Source organism: Macaca thibetana, chromosome 6, assembly GCF_024542745.1.
Source record: "Macaca thibetana thibetana isolate TM-01 chromosome 6, ASM2454274v1, whole genome shotgun sequence".
Taxonomy (NCBI): Eukaryota; Metazoa; Chordata; class Mammalia; order Primates; family Cercopithecidae; genus Macaca; species Macaca thibetana.
In genome coordinates this window covers 4024163-4036563 of record NC_065583.1, presented here as the reverse complement: position 1 = coordinate 4036563, position 12401 = coordinate 4024163, and the positions used below count along the sequence as shown (strand labels likewise).

The 12401-nt window shown below is 44.4% G+C and overlaps 2 protein-coding genes across 2 annotated transcripts in view; one reads left to right on the top strand and one right to left on the bottom strand.

Moving 5' to 3' along the window:
• Positions 1–12401, bottom strand: part of DDX41 (DEAD-box helicase 41) — a 98320-nt gene that overhangs the window by 75878 nt on the left and 10041 nt on the right. The window lies entirely within an intron of this gene.
• Positions 1–12401, top strand: part of TMED9 (transmembrane p24 trafficking protein 9) — a 214054-nt gene that overhangs the window by 197869 nt on the left and 3784 nt on the right. The window contains exon 2 of the mRNA XM_050793279.1: positions 12112–12306. Within this exon, the coding sequence (XP_050649236.1) occupies positions 12123–12306 (184 nt within the window). The 5' untranslated portion in view covers positions 12112–12122. The remainder of the gene's footprint in view (positions 1–12111; positions 12307–12401) is intronic.

Genomic DNA, 12401 nt, shown 5'->3' with positions numbered 1-12401 from the left:
AAAAAAAAAAAAAGAAAAAAAAAATTCATGGCATCTGGTATTGGTACTGGTATTTTCACAAATTGTATTCAGTTTATGAAAATGCACTGAGATGTAAACATTTAGCTTATGCACTTTTCTGCATTTGTTTTATGCTTCAGTAAAACATTTACAAAGCAGGTTCCTCTCCCACTATAAATCCCCAAACCCATGTTCCTCTTTTATATAGGCAAGCACAGTCACCAGTTCTTGCTGCTAATCAGAAATATTCTGTCTATACAAGTATGTGCATATGCATATATCTGCCCCTTTGTTTACTCCATAAATGGAACACTGCATTATGCACAATTACATATGTATGCATTTATATTATTTTTTAATGTAATAATTTATTATGGAGATCTGCCAAATTAGCACCTATAAACCTGCCCATTCTTTTTTCATGACTATAAGATATTTAATTATAGAAGTGTGCCATAATTTATTTTATTTTATTTTTTTGGGACAGAGTCTCACTCTGTTGCCCAGGTTGGAGTGCAGTGGCACAATCTCAGCTCACTGCAACCTCCGCCTCCCAGGTTCAAGCGATTCTCCTGCCTCAGGCTCCCGAGTAGCTGGGATTGCAGGTGTGTGCCACCATGCCTGGCTAATTTTCTTTTTGCATTTGTAGTAGAGACTGGGTTTTACCATGTTGGCCAGCCTGGTTTCGAACTCCTGATCTCAGATGATCCACCCACCTTGGCCTCCCAAAGTGTTGGGATTACAGGCATGAGCCACTGCGCCTGGTCCATAATTTATTTCTTTTAATTTATTTTTGTTTATTTATTTATTGAGGCTGGGTCTCACTGTCACCCAGGCTAGAGTGCAGTGGCACAATCACAGTTCACTGCAGCCTTGACCTCCTGGGCTCAAGCAATCCTCCCACTTCAGCCTCCTAAGTAGCTGGGACTACAGGAACACGCCACCACGCCTGGTTAAGTAGTTGGGACTACAGGTGCGAGCCACAACACCTGGCTAATTTTTGTATTTTTTTGTAGAGACAGGGTTTCACCATGTTGCCCAGTCTGGTCTCGAACTCCTGACCTCAAGCAGCTCTCCTGCTTCAGGCTTTCAAAGTGCTAGGATTACCCATGTGAGCCACCACGCCCAGCCTGTTTTTGAAATTCCTTATTAGTGGAATAGATACAAATCAGAGTTATTAAAGCCGCTGCATCTGGAAAGGGATGGAGAGAATAAGGATTTAATTTATTTTGGAATAATTTTTTCTTTAAAACATACCTGATAGTTTAGGACTTCTGCTTCTGAGAAGATGATATAGACATACTTTTCTCCATTCCTCCAGCTAAGTGCAACCAAAATCCTAACTAAAAAAGTCTCAAATCAATATCTAAACTACTTCTGGCTGGGTGCAGTGGCTCATGCCTGCAATCTCAGCACTTTGGGAGGCTGAAGATGGTGGATCACCTGAGGTCAGGGGTTCGAGACCAGGTTGGCCAACATGGTGAAACCCCATCTCTACTAAAAATACAAAAATTAGCAGGGCGTGGTGACACATGTCTGTAATCCCAGCTATTTGGGACGATGAGGCAGGAGAATAGCTTGAACCTGGGAGGTGGAGGCTGCGATAAGTCAAGATCTTGCCACTGTACTCCATTCTGGGTGACAGAGTGAGACCTTGTCTCAAAAAACAAAACAAAACAAAACAAAAAAACTGCAAAGTCGTACTTCAAGTCACTAGAAAAAGAAGAACAAAGTAAATTCAAAGCAAGCAGAAAAGGAAAAAATAAGCAGAAACCAATGAAATTGAAAACAGAAAAGCAACAGAGAAAATAAATGACACAAAAAGGTGATTCTTTGAAAAGACTGATAAAATGGACAAACCTCTAACAAAACTGATGAAGAAAAAAGAAAGAAGACATAAATCACCAGTATCAGTAATGAAACGGGTGACATCAGTACAGACCCTGCCCACTTCAAAAGATCATAAGAGAATAAAGCCATGGACAACTTTACATACATATGTGGGGCTCTGTGCTGCAGACCTTGACTCAACAAAGGATGAATAACGTACACCGACACAGATATTCTGCTTGTCAGTCCGGCCTAGTGTCTGGGCCCCTTACGGACCCTGAGGAGGGTGCTGTAAACAGTTGCAACCCTGGTCCCAACTCCCTGGCCTTCTCCACATTTATTTAGCACACATCAAACACAAGTAAACACCATTAGAGGGTAATCAACAAGTCTCAAGTAAACACCATTAGAGGGTAATCAACCTGGTCACCTTCCCTGCCTCCCTGAGAGCACCATCCTGCCAGCCCCATCCTGCCGGCAAATGATTAAAGGTTACTTTTAGAACCACACAAGTAAACAAGCTATTTAGATAGACTCCTTTACATTCCTATGTTAATTACCCTTGCTATCACTCAAAGAGGATTAGGCCACCTTCAGCCAAACTATCTAAAGCTATGCAAAAACTTTTTGGCCTTCCAAGATTTGTGTTTTATTTTATAATTTTCCTCACCATCCTGACTGAACCCCTACATACATAAATGTAACAATTTAGGCAAATAGATCAATTACTCAAAAAGCACACATTATCACAACTTACCAATATGAAATAGATACTTTGAATAGCCCTATAGCTATCAAGGAAATTTAATTCATAATTAAAACACTCCCCAAAAGGAAATTTCAAGGCCCAGATGATTTCACTGGAGCATTCTACCACATTTTTTTTTTTTTTTTTTTTTTTTTTTGAGACAGAGTCTCGCTCTGTCGCCCAGGCTGGAGTGCAGTGGCGCTATCTCGGCTCACTGCAAGCTCCGCCTCCCGGGTTTACACCATTCTCCTGCCTCAGCCTCCCGAGTAGCTGGGACTACAGGCGCCCGCCACCTCGCCTGGCTAATTTTTTTGTATTTTTAGTAGAGACAGGGTTTCATTGTGTTAGCCAGGATGGTCTCGATCTCCTGACCTCGTGATCCACCCGTCTCGGCCTCCCAAAGTGCTGGGATTACAGGCTTGAGCCACCGCGCCCGGCCTTTTTTTTTTTTTAGACAAAGAGTTTCCTCTTGTTGCCCAAGCTAGAATGCAAATGTGCCATCTCAGCTCACCAAACCTCCGCTTCCCTGGTTCAAGTGATTCTCCTGCCTCAGCCTCCTGAGTAGCTGGGATTACAAGCATGTACAACCACACTGGCTAATTTTGTATTTTTTCTTTTTTTGAGACGGAGTCTTGCTCTGTCGCCCAGGCTGGAGTGCAGTGGCATGATCTCAGCTCACTGCAAGCTCCGCCTCCCGGGTTTATGCCATTCTCCTGCCTCAGCCTCCCGAGTAGCTGGGACTACAGGCGCCCGCCACCACGCCCGGCTAGTTTTTTGTATTTTTTGGTAGAGACGGGATTACCGTGTTAGCCAGGATGGTCTCAATCTCCTGACCTCGTGATCCACCCGTCTCGGCCTCCCACAGTGCTGGGATCACAGGCTTGAGCCACCGCGCCCAGCCTAATTTTGTATTTTTAGTAGAGACGAGATTTCTCCATGTTGGTCAGGCTGGTCTCGAGCTCCTGACCTCAGGTGATCTGCCCACCTCGGCCTCCCAAAGTGCTGGGATTACAGGCGTGAGCCACTGAGCCCGGCCTCTACCACACTGTTCAGATGAAATTGACATCAATTCTACACAATTTCTTCCAGAAAATAAAAGAGGAGGAAATACTTCTCAATTCATTTTATGAAGCTAGTAACAAATACCCTGATACCAAAGCCAGACAAAAACAGTGTAACAAAAGAAAACTGAAGACTAATAGTATTTAGATAAAAGAATCCTTAACATATTAGCATAGTTATTAGCATAACAAATTCAGCCATATATATATAAAAATAATTATATACCATGACCTGGATGGGGATTTATTCTAGGGATGAAGGACTATTTCAATATTCAAAGATTAATCACTGTAATCCACCATGTTGACAGCCTAAGGAATAAAAATCACACAATCATATCAATGCAAAAAATAAAAAGAGCATCTGACTAAATTCAACATGCACTCATGGCAACAAAACAAACAAACAAACAAAAAACAAAAAACCTCTTAAAAAATGGGAATAGAGAGACAATTCCTCAACTTGGAAAAAAAATTTTATAAAAAAGCTACAGCTCACTTTTTTTTTTTTTTTTTTGAGAGAGAGTTTCATCCTGTCACCCATGCTGGAGTGCAGTGGTGCGATCACAGCTCACTGCAGCCTTGACCTTCTGGGCTCAAGTGATCCACCCACCTCAGCCTCCCAAGCAGCTGGGATCACAGGCATGTGCCACGACGCCTGACTATTTTTTGTATTTTTAGTAGAGACGGGTTTTCGCCATGTTGCCCAGGCTCATCTCGAACTCCGGACCTCAAGTGATCTACTCACCTTGGCCTCCCAAAGTGTTGAGATTACAGGCATGAGCCACCGTGCCTGACCTCACATTATTCCTAAAGGTGTAAAACGGAAGGCTTTCCTCCTAAGATTAGCATTACGGCAGGGAAGTCTGCTCTCACCACTGCTATTCTTTTTTTTTTTGAGATGGAGTCTCGCCCTGTCGCCCAGGCTGGAGTGCAGTGGCCGGATCTCAGCTCACTGCAAGCTCCGCCTCCTGGGTTCACGCCATTCTCCTGCCTCAGCCTCCCAAGTAGCTGGGACTACAGGCGCCCGCCACCTCGCCCGGCTAATTTTTTGTATTTTTTAGTAGAGACGGAGTTTCACCGTGTTAGCCAGCATGGTCTCGATCTCCTGACCTCGTGATCCGCCCATCTCGGCCTCCCAAAGTGCTGGGATTACAGGCTTGAGCCACCGCGCCCGGCCACCACTGCTATTCAACACAGTACTGGAAGTTATAGTTATAGTTGTAGTGCAGGAAAAGGGAAATAAAGGCATACAGATTAGAAAGGAAGACATAGGGCCAGATGCAGTGGCTTGTGCCTGTAACCCCGGCCCTTTGAGAGACCAAGGCAGGAGGATCACTTGAGGCTAGGAATTTGAGACCAGCCTGGGCAACAGAGGGCGACTCCATCTCTGTTAAAAAAAAAAAAAAAAAAAAATTAGCTGGGCGTGGTGGCATGCTCCTGTAATAGCAGAGACTCAGGAGACTGTGGCAGGAGGATCCCATGAGCCCAGGAGTTTGAAGGTGGAGTTGGAGCTATGATGGCGCCACTGTATTCCAGCCTGGGTGACAGAGTGAGACCCTGTGTTCCATGAAAGGGCCTTATACGCAAAACGATCTCCAAATGCCAAAAGAGCCAGGGAATCAAAGAAGGAGGCACACAAATCCTGTTTGTCAGTATTGGGTGATTTATTGGGGAACTTACAGGTAGTAGCATGGTCTTGGGAAGCTGCAAAACAGGTAGATCTCCACAATTACTCCCCAGATCCAGGGCTTATATGTCATAGGAAAAGGGGATATGTGCTCCAGGGAGGCAATGGGAGGCAACTCGCCAGGACAGGCAATAATGCTGTATGCATAATCGCCTATAATTGGTGTGATAACATCAAGGTTGACAAGTAAACTAGGGACACTAAGGACAGTAAATAAAGTAGGAATCAGGAGGCATTCCTGAGACTGGGACTAATCAAAAGTCAACATGGCAGGTTAGCATCCAAGATGGAGTCACTTTTGTCGTGATATCCCATGTCTAAGAAGAAAAAAAAGAGAAAAGAAAGGAGAAGAAAGGTGGAAATAACTGTCTCTATCTGCATATGCCATGATTGTCTACACTGAAAATCTCAGAAAATCTACAGAATATTCCTAGGACTAATAAATGAGTTTAACAAGTTTGCAGGATGTAAGACAAAGAAAAAACCCAATTGTATATCTATATACTAGCAATTCACACATGAACACAGCAATTTAAAGTAGAATACTATTTACAATAACCCTAAAAGGTAAAATATGTAGGTATAAATCTAGCAAAAATGCACTAGACATACATGCTAAAAACTACAAGAAAGCTGGTTTAAAAAATTTGAGAAGATCTAAATAAATGCAAAAGACACTATTGATACAAAAAGCAAGAACATACTTGTTCAAGTATAAGTTTCAAAATACTGGAGTATTTGGAGTCAACTCTTTTAATAACATGCCAAACCAACTTGAACAATCGTGCAAAGATTTTGTCTATGTGAGTCAATAATCTATTAAAGTTTTATTTATTTATCATAGAGACAGGGTCTCACTGTGTTGCTCAGGCTGGTCTTGAACTCCTGGGTTCAAGCAATCCTCCCGCCTTGGCCTCCCAAAGTGTTGGGATTACAGATGTGAGCCACCGTGCTGTCATTAAAGTTATCTTATAATTCACTAAAAAACCTTACAGTAGGTCTTGTCAGCCATTGAATTACTGTCTAGCTAGACGTAACTTAAAATAACTTTCTGGCACAGTGTTCACTATTATAGGCTGTCCTGTCACATGTCTGCAGAATTTGAATACACTCAGGTACTTTGCATTAAGATCTCCATTTACCATCAACACTGACTTACTTAGTTTCTTTTTTATTTTTTTTTTTAAAATGGAGTTTTGCTCTGTCGCCCTAACTGGAGGGCAGTGGCACAATCTCGGCTCACTGCAAGCTCTACCTGCCGGGTTCACGCCATTTTCCTGCCTCAGCCTCTCAAGTAGCGGGGACTACAGGTGCCTGCCACCATGCCCGGCTAATTTTTTGTACCTTTTTTAGTAGAGGCAGGGTTTCACCATGTTAGCCAGGATGGTCTCAATCTCCTGACCTCGTGATCCGCCCACCTTAGCCTCTCAAAGTGCTGGGATTATAGGTGTGAGCCACCGTACCCTGCCCTTAGTTTCTAATTCCCTGTTTCCTTGAACACATTTCTGGAACAACTTATATACTTATGTTCCAAATTACATACACACACACACACACACACACATTCATATTCTCCTACTGCCACCATCTCTACTTCCCTCTATTATTAAATCCCTCATAAACTTTCTTTCCTGGCCAGGCGCGGTGGCTCACGCCTGTAATCCCAGCACTTTGGGAGGCCAAGGTGGGCGGATCATGAGGGCAGGAGATCGAGACCATCCTGGCTAACACGGTGAAACTTCATCTCTACTAAAAACACAAAAAATTAGCCAGGCGTGGTGGTGGGCGCCTGTAGTCCCAGCTACCTGGGAGCCTGAGGCAGGAGAATGGCGTGAATCCGGGAGGCAGAGCTTGCAGTGAGCGTCCAGCCTGGGCGACAGAGCGAGACTCTGTCTCCATTAAAAAAAAAAACCAAAAAAGCAAAAAAACATAGAGTGTGTTTAGCTTTGTAAGAAATTGCCAAACTCTTCCAAAGTGGCCATACCACTTCGTATTCCCGCCAGCAATGAATGAGAGTTCCTGTTGCTCCACATCCTTGCCAGTATCTGGTGTTGTCAGTGTTCTGGATTTTGGCCATTCTAATTGGAGCATACTAGTATTTATGTCATTTTGCTTTAATTTACAATTCTCTAATGACATATAATGATGAACATATTTTCATAGGCTTATTTGTCATTGTTATTATTTACTTATTTTTTAGAAGCAGGGTCTTTCTCCCAGGCTAGAGAGTACCATCATGGCTCACTGTGGCCTCAAACTCCCCAGTTCAAGCAATTCTCCTGCCTCCACCTCCTGAATAGCTGGGATTATAGGCCTGGCACGCCTAGCTACTTTTTGTATTTTTAGTAGAGATGGGGTTTCACCATGTTGGCCAGACTGGTCTCAAACTCCTGACATCAGGTGATCCACCCACCTCAGCCTCCCAAAGTGCTGGGATTACAGCATGAGCCACCGAGTCCGGCCACCACTGTGCATTTTTATTTATAATAGTGCCAAACTGGAAACAGCTCAGATGTCCTTCAATGATTAATGATTAAACAAACTGTGGCACATCATACAATGGTTATTACTTAGTGGATTTTTTCCAATTGTTTTTATTGTGGTAAAATAAACATAACATAAAGTTGACTGTTTTTAAGTGTACAGTTCAGTGGGATTAAGTACATTATGTTGCCATACAACTCTCACCACCATCCGTCTACAGAACTCTTTTTATCTTGGAAAACTGAAACTCTATACCTATTAAACAATAACTTCCTACTCTCCCTGTCCTCCATTCCCTGGCAACCACCATTCTGCTTTCTGTCTCTGTGATTTTGATGTATCTAGTACCTCATATACATAGAATTACCCAGTATTTATCATTTTATGTCTGGCTTATTCCACTTAGCGTAATGTTTTCAAGGTTCATCTATGTTGCAGCATGTGTCAGAATTCCCATCCTGGCCGGGCGCGGTGACTCAAGCCTGTAATCCCAGCACTTTGGGAGGCCGAGACGGGCGGATCACGAGGTCAAGAGATCGAGACCATCCTGGCTAACACGGTGAAACCCCGTCTCTACTAAAAAATACAAAAAAAAAAAAAAAAAACTAACCAGGCCAGGTGGCGGGCGCCTGTACTCCCAGCTGCTCGGGAGGCTGAGGCAGGAGAATGGCGTAAACCCGGGAGGTGGAGCTTGCAGTGAGCTGAGATCCGGCCACTGCACTCTAGCCTGGGCGACAGAGCGAGACTCCGTCTCACAAAAAAAAAAAAAAAAAAAAAAAAAGAATTCCCATCCTTTCTTTTTTTTAATTTTTTTTTGAGACGGAGTCTCGCTCTGTCGCCCAGGCTGGAGTGCAGTGGCTGGATCTCAGCTCACTGCAAGCTCCGCCTCCCGGGTTTATGCCATTCTCCTGCCTCAGCCTCCCCAGTAGCTGGGACTACAGGCGCCCGCCACCTCGCCCGGCTAGTTTTTTGTATTTTTTAGTAGAGACGGGGTTTCACCGGGTTAGCCAGGATGGTCTCGATCTCCTGACCTTGTGATCCGCCCGTCTCGGCCTCCCAAAGTGCTGGGATTACAGGCTTGAGCCACCGCGCCCAGCCGAATTCCCATCCTTTCTAAGGCTGAAAGGATTTTCCATTGTGTGGATATACCATGTTTCGCTTATCCATCGTTCATCTACTGATGAACAACTGGGTCACTTCCATTTTGTTTTTTTGCTTGTGAAGAATGCTGCTGTGAACATATGTGTACAGATATCTTTTTGAGACCCTACTTTTAATTATTTTGAACATATATCTAGATATGGAATTGCTGGATCATATGGTAATTCTATTTTTATTTATTTATTTTGAGACAGCGTCTTGCTCTGTCACCCAGGCTGGAGTGCAGTGGCATGATCACAGCTCACTGCAGCCTTGACCTCCCAGGCTCAAGCAATCCTCTCACCTCAGCCTCCTGAGTAGCCGGGACTACAGGCGCATGCCACCCGATACAGATAATTTTTGTATTATTTGTAGAAATGGGGTTTTGTCATGTTGCCCTGACTGGTCTCGAACTCCTGGACTCAAGCAATGCTCCTGCTTCTGCCTCCCAAAGCACTGGAATTATAAACCTAAGCTGGCTGGGTGCGGTGGCTCACGCCTGTAATCCCAAGACTTTGGGAGGCCGAGGCGGGCAGATCACGAGGTCAGGAGATCGAGACCATCCTGGCTAACACGGTAAAACCCCGTCTCTACTAAAAACACACACAAAAAAATTAGCTGGGCATGGTGGCTACCTGTGAGGCTGAGGCAGGAGAATGGGGTGAACCCGGGAGGCGGAGCTTGCAGTGAGCGAGATCACACCACTGCACTCCAGCCTGGGTGACAGAGCGAGACTCCGTCTCAAAAAGAGAGGAAAAAAGCATAAACCACCACATCCAGCCTATTTTTACTTTTTTGAGGAATCATTATACTGTTTTCCACAGTGTCTGTACCATTTTACATTCCCACCAACAGTGCACAAGGGTTCAATTTCCCCACATCCTTGTCAATGTTTGTACTTTCTTTCTTTTCCTTTTTTTTTCTAGTTGTCATCTTAATGGGTATATGACGTAGTATCTCATTGTTTTTTATCTCATTGTGATTTGTGGTTCCCTAATGATTAGTGATGTTGAGCATCTTTTTGTGTGCTCACTCGCCACTTGTTGATCATTGGAAAAATGTCTATTCAAGTCCTTGTTGTGATTTTTGAATCAGATAGTTCTTTTTTTTGTTGCTAGTTTTAGAAGTCTCTGCATATTCCAGATATTAATCCTTCGTCAGATATATGATTTGCAAATATTTTCTCCCATTCTGTGGGTTGCCTCTTTACTCTGCTACGGTGTCTTTTGATGCACAAAATGTTTTAATTTTCACAAAGTCCAGTTTGTCTATTTTTTCATTTGTGGCCTGTGCCTTTAGTGTCATATCCAGGAAGTCTGTTACCAAATCCGATGTGGTAAAGCCTTTGCTATATATTTTCTATGAGTTTTATGCTTTGGGATTTTTAAAGTTCTGGGTCTTTTTGAGAGAATTTTTATATATGGCGTTAGACAAGGATCCACCTTCACTTTTTTGCATGTGAATATCCAGTTTTCCCAGCACCATTTGTTGGAAAGACTGTCCCTCCTCCCTGCATTGAATGGGCTTGGCCTCCTTGTTAACAATTATTTGACCATATATGGGAGGGCATATCCTGGGGCTCTCTATTGTATTCCATTGGTCTATGTGTCTGTCTATACCCAGTACTACACTGTCTTGATGACTGAAGCTTGGAAGTAAGTTTAGAAACGAGGAAACGTACAGTGAAACCCCGTCTCTACTAAAAAAATACAAAAAAACTAGCCGGGCGAGGTGGCGGGCGCCTGTAGTCCCAGCTACTCGGGAGGCTGAGGCAGGAGAATGGCCTGAACCCGAGAGGCGGAGCTTGCAGTGAGCTGAGATCCGGCCACTGCACTCCAGCAAGGGGGACAGAGTGAGACTCCGTCTCAAAAAAAAAAAAAAAAAAAAAAAAAAAAAAAACGAGGAAACGTGAGTTCTTCAGCTTTATTCTTCTTTTTTAGGATTGTTTTGGCTAATCAAGATCCCTTGAGAGTATATGAATTGGAGAATGAGTTTCTCTGTTTCTACAAAAATGTCATTGGGATTTTGATAGGGATTGCATTAAATCTGTAGATTGCTTTGGGTAGTATTGACATCTTAACTATATTAAGTAAGAATGATTTTTTTTTTTTTTTTTTGAGGCGGAGTCTCGCTCTGTTGCCCAGGCTGGAGTGCAGTGGCCGGATCTCAGCTCACTGCAAGCTCCGCCTCCCAGGTATACGCCATTCTCCTGCCTCAGCCTCCTGAGTAGCTGGGACTACAGGCGCCCGCCACCTCGCCCGGCTAGTTTTTTTTGTATTTTTTAGCAGAGACGGGGTTTCACCGTGTTAGCCAGGATGGTCTCGATCTCCTGACCTCGTGATCCACCCGTCTCGGCCTCCCAAAGTGCTGGGATTACAGGCTTGAGCCACCGCTCCCGGCCAGAATGATTTTTATTACTGATTCAATCTCCTCACTAGTTATAGGTTTATTCGGATTCTGTTATCTACTCTGAGTCAGTTTTGCATTTCTATAAATTTGTCTATTTCATCTACTTTATCCAGTTTGTTGGCTTATATTTGCTCATAGTACTCTCTTATGATCCTATTTCTGTAGAATTGATAGTAACGAGTCATTGCAGTCGGGATCCGGCAGCAGAGGCTGTGTGTGTGTGTGTGTTTGTGTGTGTGTGTGTGTGTGTGTGTGTTGGTGGTCGGAGAAATGCTTGAGAGGGTATGAGGACAAATAAGTGGTAATGGGAGACCTTTTTTTTTTCTTTTAATCTCGTTTGATAATACATTTGTGCATTATTTCGTCGTTCTCTTTAAATTCATTTTTTAAAGGTAGAAGCAAATCAAGAGTGGTAAATGCTGTGCCAAGGAAAGTCAGGGATCCTAGGTTCGAATCCTGTCCCCGTTCGCAATTCGCTCCGCGACCTCAAACAAACGACCTCAGTTTCATCTATAAAAAGCTGGTAACCATCGTCAGTTGCCAGGCCGTGAAGAGAGTCAACTGAAATAAGTTTTTATTCTAGGGCATCTGCTCTCTCTCAGGTAAGAGCCGCGCCCCAATCAGGTACTGCCGCGCCAGGGTCGCAGGACATCTCGGGATTTGTGGTCCACCGGCGGAACTCGCGGTCCCGGCAGGCACCGCGGCGGCGGCAGGGCGACGTGGCGCGGCCGGTTGCGGCTGCGCAGGCTGGTGGAGCAAGATGGCTGTGGAGCTGGGCGTGCTGGTTGTCCGGCCCTGGCCCGGAACCGGGCTGGGCAGAGTGATGCGGACTCTTCTGCTGCTACTGTGGTTGGCGACGCGCGGAAGCGCGCTCTACTTTCACATCGGAGAGACGGAGAAGAAGTGCTTTATTGAGGAGATCCCGGACGAGACCATGGTCATAGGTGCGGGGGCGGGGAGGAAGGGGCGAGTTTGGGACGTGACCGTGGTCTTGGGGCAGGGGATGCGCGACAGTCAGCTCTCTAGAGCCGAGAGGAGA